At 41.2% G+C, this 11,348-nt stretch overlaps 1 protein-coding gene and 1 non-coding gene across 3 annotated transcripts; both read left to right on the top strand.

The window, feature by feature from the left end:
* The first annotated feature begins 1,614 nt into the window (after nucleotides 1-1,614).
* RpL28 (ribosomal protein L28) lies at nucleotides 1,615-10,579 on the top strand. 2 transcript variants are annotated; one of them, XM_067756779.1, is made up of 4 exons: nucleotides 1,615-1,764; nucleotides 2,023-2,125; nucleotides 9,853-10,095; nucleotides 10,451-10,579. In XM_067756779.1, the coding sequence occupies exons 2-4, from the start codon at nucleotides 2,030-2,032 to the stop codon at nucleotides 10,532-10,534; spliced, it is 423 nt and encodes a 140-aa protein (XP_067612880.1). In that variant the 5' UTR covers nucleotides 1,615-1,764; nucleotides 2,023-2,029; the 3' UTR covers nucleotides 10,535-10,579. The 2 variants fall into 2 exon arrangements, with proteins under 2 accessions (XP_067612880.1, XP_067612881.1); XM_067756780.1 differs by lacking the exon at nucleotides 10,451-10,579 and adding an exon at nucleotides 10,164-10,184 and having other exon boundaries at nucleotides 1,616-1,764.
* LOC137234106 (small nucleolar RNA CD11) lies at nucleotides 1,868-1,941 on the top strand. The gene has a single exon (XR_010947697.1). It is a non-coding gene; the product is annotated as a small nucleolar RNA CD11 (small nucleolar RNA).
* Nucleotides 10,580-11,348: the final 769 nt, after the last annotated feature.

Below are 11,348 nucleotides of genomic sequence, written 5' to 3' on the forward strand. Positions count from 1 at the left end.
AAAGTGTCCTGTAGATCTCCATCAACAAAACAACGTTATTTACGAAATTACTTGTAAAGGAAAACCAAACGAAGAATGCGGCAAAATATATATTGGCACAACAAAGCGTCCCTTAGGTGTTAGACTGGGCGAACATGAAGCGGATATAAGAAAACAAAAGAACAGTACAGCGTTATCACAACACATAATATCAAGTGGACACTCAGCTGACTTTACTAATGCGAAGATTATTGACAGGGAACGGAAAGAAACAACAAGATACACTTTAGAAAGCCTGAGAATCATGGAAAGAAGAGAAAAGACGATTAACAAGAAAGAAGATACAGACAATATAGCATCTGCTTACATTACGTGTTTAGGAAAATAGTTTTTAGTATTGACGAGATTACCATAGCGTTAAGTTGGTATTGATTTACTGTCCATAAATGTTCAATATTTTTATGTTTTTCAAAAGTGTTGTATGTTCAAAGACAATAGTTTTAAATAATTTCAAAAGAGGAAAACCCCTCGGCAAGGTGCAATATTGTAAGTTGGTTTTTCATGTATTATTATCTGTTTTTAGTTGATTTTTCATACGGATTTATCAAACTCAATAGAATTGTATGTAATTTAACATTTTTGTATTTTGTTGTTTGTAACAGATTTAACAAATAAACACATACCCCTGATGATGCTAAAAAGTTATTAGCGAAACGTTGGGTTAGAAAAGTGGAATCATTTAATTTTATTTCGCACTTAAAAACAAAAACTTAGACCGGAAAAGCCTAATAATATACCTTCAGATTCAATAAGAACTGGTCGGAAATAAACAATAATTATCATTAGAAAAAAATTATTTTTCTGGGCTTGAGCTCGATTCGAACCTTGAATGATTTATCAATAGGCCGATAAAAACAAAAACAATTGTTTATAAACCATGAGCACTTGGGAATGTCAAACAAAGTAATTGACAATAAACAAAAATCCAGCATTATCAGTGATTTGCTCCAGATGGCGCAACACTGAATAAATATAGTTGGTAAAAAGGATTAGAAGTAGCAAATTTGCCAGTCAAACAAACCACCGCTGTATAGCTAAATGGTTAGCGCAGCATGCCTAAAGCGTACTGATGATGAAGGCTTAGCACCCTTCGAAATGGATCTATCTGCGCAGCTATGGCAGGTTGTCTGAACATTTTCTACTTACTATTCCAAAAACAAAATACAATTTTTCAAATTTAGAAAAATTAAAAAATAACAATAATTATCATTAGAAAAAAATTATTGTTCTGGCCTTGAGCTCGATTCGAACCTTGAACTACTTTTTTTTAGTTTGGCAACACTGCCTTTAATAAACCTACTTTTTCAAAAATAGATGTCCCTGCTTAGCCTTTCGCCGTATGAATCAAATGAAAAACAGCGGCGACTTCTGCCTATCACATTTCACGTGTGCGAAAATTTAACGACATCTGCTTCTCAAGTCTCTCAATGATCCAGAGCATTCCCGTGAGAATTGAGTGTCAGCCGGAGCTGTAAAACTCACTGGAAGACGGCGAATGGTTGTAAACTACTTCACACCCTGTACTTTCTGAATACCTCCTAATTTGATTATTGTGCTGATGCTACTACAGCCAACTTCACTTCAAATATGGAATTTCCTGTTTCTTTTCGTCATCACTATCAAGAAATAAAGGTGAGCATTTCTGAAAATTCACCGACAAAAGCAGTTGGCACGTGGAAGATATACAAAACTAGGACAGAAAATGAGATGAAAATACTTTTAAAGGTGCGATAAATGTAATACGAACAGTAATTGGTAATTGTGCCCTCTGTTATAATTTCAAGTGTGATTTTAACATTTGGTATGGTTACTCGTGACAACTGTTTAAATAAATTTTTGTGATGATTGATTTAGCAGAAGAGTTCTTGAAGACTATATTCATCACCCAAGACTGATAAAATAAAAATAATATATATATAGAAAAACAGTCCAAATATCATTGATCCAATATATTTCTTTATTTTTGCATGCATGATTTTGTAGATTCAAAATGGCCACCACATCGCCGCATCTTAACTGGTTGATTATCCGGAACAACAATTCTTTCCTTTTGAAGAAGCGCGATGTGAAGAAACCTTTCAGCACAGTAAGTTCCGTTTATATATATAGTATAAGTTCATGAGCTTCCGAAATTGAGACCAAGTGCAGAATACATACATTTGACAAAAAAAAAAAAAAATCGGACTTTATAAGAGATTTTTATGCCGTTTCACACGGTATATTTATTTTTTGGTGTAAATGAAAGGTTTGGAGGTAATTCCATGTCAAAATGCGGAATTATGAATTTTTCAAATCAAAATATCTCCGAAACTAGTGGATGGATCTCAAAAAATAAAAAATCGAAAAATGGAAAAATGCCTTTCATCTGATGTATATATATCTTTAACTTTTCTAGTCTTTATTTACCAAAAATTTGAAAAAGCTTTTTTGCATTCGTGAATGGGCTGATATTTACCTATAACTCTTATGTTTATTGTTATGTTAGTCGATCCAACATCGACTGCGCCATGCACAGTAATTCTGCGTATAACACCTTTCTGCATGGGCGGCCTTTGTGGCGGTAGTCACGGTTATACCACACCCAGACTTCGCATGGCGTAGCCCAGGGTTATTTTTTTATAAGCGCGGCCGAAGGCGGCCTATGCAGAAAGGTGTTCTACGCAGAATTACTACTGGAGCAGCCGGTGTTTGATCGGCTAACATAACAATAAACATACGAGTTATAAGGTAATATCAGCTCGTTCACGAATGCAAAATTTTAAATAGTTTACCTTTGACGTATATTTTAGCAATAAAGAAATAGCAATTTTATACATTATGTATTTTTGCAATTAATTAATACAATGCGCTTCCCAAGGCAGTCGGTTCTATGTACCGGAGCGACTCGGGATTTTTCCCCACCAAGGACTGTCATCTCAGTGTGACCCCATTTAATTTGTTTCGTCCCTCCCACAAATTGTCATCCTCCCAGCAGCTCCGTGCAGCAGGACTGCTACATATTCTCTTACTCCGGGAAGATATCGAACCCAATCCGGGTCCGACCCCTGACCCCGGTCCTGAGAAATGGTTTTGCTGCATTTGCCAGAAAAGAATCTTTTTAGGACGGTCATACTCTGTTCAGTGTGTCTCGTGCAAGGGATGGTTGCATCGGACAGGTTGTTCTGGGCTTGATCCCAAAACCCGACGTCCACGTAACTTTAATGCCCCTATTACCGTTTACAACTCAACTCTGGTTGGGTTGAAATTTCGCAATTTGGTATTACAGGTTACAACTCAACCTGTCAAAAAAAATGTTAGTTGAGTTGTCTCGTCTAACAACTTTTTGTGGCATTACCGTTTACAACGTTGTGTTAGTGTAGTTGTCAAACGCGTCAAAATCTTACAACTGATTACTAGCAGTTGTCTCATACAATTTTGCAGTTGTTTTGAAAAAATGCAACGTTTTAGAAGACGGTTCACCACCTAATTTTTAACAAAAATTTTCAAAGTTGGTATCAAAAGACACGTTTCGACCTCCGATTTAAGAATCCGAAAACAAAAATTAAAAATTTAATTTCTATCGTATCATTTCGGTTCAAATTTTCATGTGGATATATTGTGCCAGATTTTTTGTACACACTAATGCAGAAAGGCGTTGGACCTACCCAGGGTTATTTTTACAAATCGCGGCCAAAGGCCGCCAACACAAGAAGATCTTCTGTGTAAAAAAACCGTGGATCGGGCCTCATATTTCGGACCCTCGGGCCATTTTGTGGGTTTTTGTAAATATTTTGCGACAGAAATAAAATTTTTAATTTCCGCTTTCGAATCCTAAAAACGGAGGCAAAAGTCTAGTTGAGGGGTCGACTGCTAATACGCTATCAAAAATTACGAGAGAGGTGTCCAAAGACGCGTATTGACCTCGAGAAGAATAATCCGAAGGCGGAAAAGAAACATATTAGCAGTATTAGTAGTCAACCCCTCAACTCGACTTACCAAAACGGAGATCGAAACGCGCCTTTTGATCCACCTTTGATGAGAGTTAAATGGTGCACGGGCTCATAACACGTTACAAAAAAAAAAAAAAAAATTTAAAGCCGGTAGTTAAACATTTTTTAATCAAACAATAATCAACAATTTTGTGCACATTTATAGAAAAAACAACGTTTAAACGAAGGATTACATTGAATATATTCCGAAGTTGGACGAGGCTGGCCGCAGTTGGGATGCAGCCAAAATAGGTGAAATTATGCGAACGTGAGTTCCATTGTTAGTAATCACTACTCCTGGGCATCCTGTTTTAGAGTAAAATACAATTTTTGCTGTTTGGGTTTTAATCCACTTCGCTGAAATATGCTTCTCAATAATATCTAAAACCATTCTAACACCAAAATCATTTCCACAGAATTTTTGATAGCAGCCATCAGCAAGGAATCTGAATGTGACGCATAATTTTATAATCGGGGTTCAGCCTTCCCTCGAAAGCGTTTGTGGAATTGGTCCTTAATTTTGTTTTGTAATGAGTAAAATGCTTCCTTTCAAATCTGCAAAATAACTTCATTTGAAGCTCATCATTTGTCACTTAAACATTTTCTTACTTGGTGCTTGGTAGTTCCAAGGGATTGGAATGATCACGCGAATGTTTTCTGCATTCGCGACATGTTAATCACCAACATTTTCGTCATTATAAAATAGATTTCATATCATATAATATCTCGTAATAACAAAATTACTTTTGCAAATGCTTAAATTTTTGCCACAAATTGATCAGCAGTTCATTTATCTGTCAAATCAACACTTTCTTAGGTTGGCAGCACCAATTCAAGTTCAACTGAAATAAGTTGTAATTCGTAATACCAAACAGGAGTTGAGTTGTCTGAAGGTTGAGTTGTTTTAATTACAACCCAACTAAGTTGAGTTGTATACCGTAATAGGGGCATTATAAATCTTTTGTGGCTCCTTGCTGCTCACGCCCAAGGGCGTCCCGTAGTCTACGCCTAAGCGCCCCACTACCTTCCAGCAGCCTCTCTGCTCAGCAAGCCACAACAAGTACCCGCTGCTGCTCGCGCCCCACGGCGCCACCAACTCAAACAGCTGATACCACTCATAACTACTACCTTCGTAGTAGAGCTGGTAGCAATGCTGAGCATCAGCCCCTGCCCCGTCTTCTTCTCCCCCCCTCTTTTCTGGCAGCAATCGTGCAGGTCAGGGAAACAGGCTCTTAGTCCCTACCTCCGTTTGCACCGTCTGCCAGCACAGAATATATAGGTTTGCGACATCCGCTCATGCAGCTCCTGCCTTGGGTGGTGCCACTTTCCTAGATGTTCTGGTCTCCGCGACGGCAACCCCTCGACGGGTTTCATCGCGCCATGTTGCCAGGTCGCAAACCCAAATCATCCGGGTACCCCAATGCTTGCCCAAGGGCGCCCAGTCCCAAGGCCACAACAGAAATTGCGTCCAGGCCTTCCACAACCTAGGCGTAGTCACCCGTCACTTACACCTAGAGTGGCGGCGTCACCCCTCATGCACTTCAGAATTCTGCAGTTAAACTGTAATGGACTAACTGGGAAGATTACGGAGATAGTCGAAGCGGCACAACATCCGCATTGCTGCGATTCAAGAGACTAAACTCACAGCAAGATCTGCATTGCAGACCTGCTCTGGGTATAATGTCCACAGGAAAGACCGCGAGAGCGGAAATGGAGGCGGCCTCGCGTTTATTATACACCACTCTGTGCAATATTATATATTTGATCCTGGCATCGACCGCAGGGACAATGTCTTAGAACGTCAAGGCCTATCTGTTCGGTTAGGCGATGCAAATCTAGAAATCATCAACACCCCTCCTGTCACCTGTTGCCCCAGTGGATACCGCCCTAATATCGAGGCCTTACTCACTGGCAGCAATCGCATTATCTTAGGCGATTTCAATGCCCATCACGACATATGGCATTCAAACTTGCGGGCGGACAGTAGGGTTGAGATGTTGGCGGATCAAATAGAAGAAACGACGTTCGGCACAATAAACGGAGACGCCCCCACACGTATGGTAGGAAGCTGTCATAGCTCGCCAGATATCTCAATCGTGAGCGCAGAACTCGTAAACTGCGTCAACTGGCAGCCGATGGTAACATTGGCATCCGACCACCTGCCCATACTTATTTCGTTCGAGCGTACCGCCGACTTCATCGTCACCGAAAAACGCACTTTCATAAACTTCAAAAAAGGAAAGTGGGAAGAATATAAATCTGCAACAGACAGCAGCTTTGCTGCCTTCCCTATCCCGACTGATGCCCGCCAAGGGGAGCGTGCCTTCCGTAAGGTCATTGAATCCGCCTCGGCACATTTCATTCCCGCCGGGAGAATTCCCGAAATCCGGCCCACTTCCCGGCGGAGGCCGCGAGCTTAGCGAGGGAACGCGACCTTATAAGACAGCTTGATCCAGGCGACCCCCAAATAAGGGATATAAAACAACGCATCAGATTGCTTGTGGACGAACACAAGCGGGCGAAATGGGAAGAGCACCTATGAGGTTGTAACCTCTCTACCGGTGTAGGTAAACTTTGGTCCACCGTAAAGTCCCTATCGAATCCGACTAAGCACAAAGACAAAGTTTCCATATTGATGACAATTTGTGATCGGTCGCGTCTATTAGGTGGGGCGAGCATTGCTGCAACAACAACAACAACAACAACAAAGTTTCCATCGCCTTTGGCGATAAGGTAATGTCGGATGCGAAAAAATGCGCGAGCGCTTTCTGCCGACAATATATAATGCATCCTACGGTTGACAAAGATAGACGGAGAGCCAATAGACACGCACATAAACACAAATTCAGCGCGTCACCAATCACCATCACCGCTAGAGAGGTTGAGGACGCCATTGGTCGCGCTAAACCATCCAAAGCAGTTGGCCCAGACGGCATAGCCATGCCGATGCTTAAAAACCTAGGGAAAGAGGGTTTCAAATATTTAGCGCATGTCTTCAACCTGTCTCTTTCCACCTTTGTCATACCCGAGAAATGGAAAATGGCCAAGGTGGTCCCGCTACTAAAGCCTGGGAAACCAGCTAACATAGGTGAGTCATATCGTCCGATATCTCTCCTATCGCCAGTGGCAAAGACGCTTGAAGCCATTTTGCTCCCTTATTTCCAAGCACATTTGCAGCTAGCCCCTCATCAGCATGGCTTCAGAAAACTCCATAGCACTACCTCCGCGCTAAATATCATTGGCACCCAGATAAATTGCGGTTTGAATCAATACCCCCACCATAGAACAGTACTCGTAGCGCTAGACCTATCAAAAGCCTTTGATACGGTCAACCATGGCTCGTTACTGCAAGACCTGGAAGGGTCTACCCTTCCCCCATGTCTTAAAAGGTGGACCGCAAATTATCTGGGTGGTCGGCAGGCATCGGTGCAATTCAGAAACGAAATATCAAAACCAAGGAGAATTAAACAAGGGGTGCCACAGGGTGGTGTCCTATCCCCACTTTTGTTTAATTTCTACATATCCAAGCTACCTTCACCACCGGAAGGAGTCACAATCGTTTGCTACGCCGATGACTGCACAATAATGGCCACAGGCCCAGGCCCAGAGATCGATGAGCTATGCAATAAAAAATACCCCAGCGGGTTAGGGGATCAGAATATACCCGCGGTAGGTATGCCTGTCGTAAGAGGCGACTAAAATACCAGATTCAAGGGGCTGTGTAGCGCAACCTTTCAGGTTGCCAGCGCAATATATAGCTTCTCCAAACCCAATTGTCAACCTCACCTATCCGCGGCGAATCCTGTTTCACTAACAGACGAGGCTCTGGCGACCCCAAGCTCCTCATGGAACTTGGGGGTAGGGAGGGAGGGAATGGCCTGAAGGTTTAATGTGGCCACATAAATCGTTCCCGAGATGGTCGGGCTAGCACCTTAATGGTGCTATGGTACCGGAGCGTACCGGATTTGTATCCGGCAAAGGACCATCACATCGATAACACTCCCCAAAGCCTTCGGGGAGCAACCTTATCGCTACAACAACAACAACAACATGCAATAAAATAAACGGCTATCTCCCTGATCTCTCCAGTTTTTTCGCCTCGCGAAACCTGGCATTGTCACCGACTAAATCTTCCGCGACCTTATTTACAACATGGACGCCCCAAATGTCGACCATATTGAACATCCACGTCGATGGCACTACGCTACCGACTGTCCTACACCCCAAAATCTAGGGTGTGACGTTTGATCAGGATCTACATTTTGGAGCGCACGCAACTGCAATTGTTCCGAGAATTCAGAGCCGTAATAAAATCCTCAAATCCCTTGCTGGCAGTACCTGGGGAAAAGATAAAGAAACGCTCATGACCACATACAAAGCAATTAGCCAGCCGATTACGTGCTACGCGTCACCCATATGGTCGCCAAGCCTAAAAAATACCCACTGGAAGAAACTACAGGCCTGCCAAAATACTGCTCTCAGAATCGCCACGGGCTGTCTTCTTATGTCCCCAGAACACCATCTGCATAATGAGGCGAGAATACTCCCCATCAGGGAGAGAAATGAGATGCTGACCAAACAGTTTCTGTTGAATACCCAGAAACCTGGGCATCCCAACAGACATCTGATTGACGAACCAGCACCGCCTAGGGGCCTAAGGAGTCATCTCCGTAAGCATTTTGAGGAAATACGGCACCTGAGAACCCAGCCGTATGAAGCGAAAAAACACAAGCAGGTCCTTGGTGAACTCCATAGACAGGCGTCGGACCTTTATGTCGGGAATTGCCCGGTGAATCCAGTACTTGAAGGAAAATATCCAGAACTCGCGGAAGAGGAACGCATACTCCCCAGGGAAACGCGTGTCACTCTTGCTCCACTTCGTTCTGAATACTGTAACAGGTTAAACTCTTACCTATCCAGAATCAACCCCGACATACAAAATGTATGCCCCGCTTGCAATGTGTCCCCACATGACATCAAGCATCTCTTTAATTGTAATGTGGAACCAACGCCTCTAACACCCCTTTCCTTATGGTCCACCCCTGTTGAAACAGCAAGTTTCCTTGGACTCCCGTTAGAGGATATTGATGACAATTTGTGATCGGTCGCGGCTATTAGGTGGGGCGAGCATTGCTACAACAACAACAACAACAACAATACATAAACCCATACATACATAAATAACATCATATATATACCTACATCGATAAAAATAATTGAACTCATATGACACCTTCTTTGTTTTTCGCCCCTAAATAATCAAGTTATACCTTCTAATATAAAGATATATATACCAAATTAAAGGTAATGAAATTATCTTCAAAAGGATAGTATTAAAGTATTTTGTCAATAACACATTTTTTCGACTTATTCGATTTATGATAGGTTAGCAATCATTTTCCCATAAAAACATAATTTTATTATAGACATTTCTTCTAAATATAGATGTTTTATACATCAAACAAAACCTTGTTTTATTACCTATCTAAAGACATTACAATTCTCAAGATTGACTCAATAGTTTCAAAGATATTTTGTTTGAAAAAAAATGTAAAATTTACCTTTTGACATGGAATTACCACTATAGTTATTATTTGCACCAAAAAAAAAAAAAAAAAAATTATACGGTTGAACTCACCATAAACACCACTACCGATACTCATATAAATTTTTTTAATTTGACAAATGTATGTATTCTGCACTTAAGCCCGAAATTAAATGATGTAATTACTTAATCCACAATGATATTTGATACCGATATGATAGGAACTTCTTAACTGAATATATATGTGTAGAGATGTAACTAACGTTTGGCAATTTTTCAAGCACACTTTCTATTTTACAGGAAGCCAACAATTTAGCCAACGTGAGCTCTTTCCGTTACAGTGGATTGGTGCATAAAAAGGCCGTTGGTGTCGTGCCTGCAGCAGATAAAAAAGGTTTCACGGTAGTTCTGAAGAAAGGCAAGTATGCCCAACGTCCCGCTAAGAACACAGTCCATTACTCTTTCAAGGCTGGACCAAGGAGATCATTAAAAAAGTTAAAGAACCTTTTGACTGAAGCTAAATACCGCAAGGATCTTACACAGGTAAATAATTTCCATTGAAAAATTATTTGGATTATCATTGGACTCATCCCATACCTTTCCTAAGAAAGTGTTGAGAAATATATAGAGTGGCTTCCATTTAATTGGTTTGGAATGTAACACGCCATGAAAATTTTGCAATCACTAAACCAATTATGATAGCTGTTCCTTGTTTTTCTATTAAACATTTGCATTCGTATGGTGTAGACCAAATTACATTGTGATGATTCCTTTTAATTACCAACCAAGATCTCAGAATTGTTCTCTGATGAGAAATCTCACTGATAGTATGCAAACGATTTTTAAATGAATCGTATAACTGCATTTTATTAACCTACTTTTATTATATTTGTTTTAGGCTGCCCTCCGTCGTGCGTCTGCCGTGCTCGCTTCTCAGAAGACAGTGGCTGCTAAAAATGTAAAGAAAGCGGAAAAAATTTAAATATAAATGCATATTAAATAAATCGAAAAACTCTTAGTTTTATAATTATTCGACTCATTTCAGTAGGCCAACTGATTGATTTCCACTGATAGTTGTAGCAGTGCTTCGCCCCATTCAATAGGCGCGATCGATTACAAATTGGCATCAATATCCTCTAACGGTTGTCCAAAGAAACTTGCAGTTTCAACAGGGATGGACCATAGTGAGGGGTGTTGGAGGCGTTGGTTCCATATTACAATTGAATAGATGGTTTGTATCATGTGGGCACACGTTGCAAGCAGGATATACATTTTGTATGTCGGGGATGATTCTGGATAGGTAGGGGTTAAATCCGTTACAGTACCCAGATCGAAGTTGAGCTAGTGATGCCCTTTTTTCTAGGGAGAGTGCGTTCCTCTTCTGCGAGTTCTGGGTATTTTTCTTTAAGAACTCTGTTCGCCGGGCGATTCCTGGCATAGAGGTCCGACGCCTGTTGGGGATTTCACTGAGGACATTGTAAATCTATAGTAAACAATGACTGAGGATCTGCTTGTGTTTTTAGCTTCATACGGCTGTTCTCAGATGCCGTATTTCCTCATAATGCTCGCAGAGATGAACCCTTCAACCACTGGGAGGTGTAGCCTCATGAATTAGATGTCTGTTGGAATGCCAAAGTTTCTGGGTATTCAACAGAAACTGTTCAGCATTTCATTTCTCTCCACAATTGGGAGTACTCAGGCCTCATTATTTAGGTGGTGTTCTAGGGACATAAGAATACAGCCCGCAGCGGTTCTGAGGGCAGTATTTTGCAGGCCTATATTTTCTTCCAGTGCGT

Source organism: Eurosta solidaginis, chromosome 5, assembly GCF_040869045.1.
Source record: "Eurosta solidaginis isolate ZX-2024a chromosome 5, ASM4086904v1, whole genome shotgun sequence".
Classification (NCBI taxonomy): domain Eukaryota; kingdom Metazoa; phylum Arthropoda; class Insecta; order Diptera; family Tephritidae; genus Eurosta; species Eurosta solidaginis.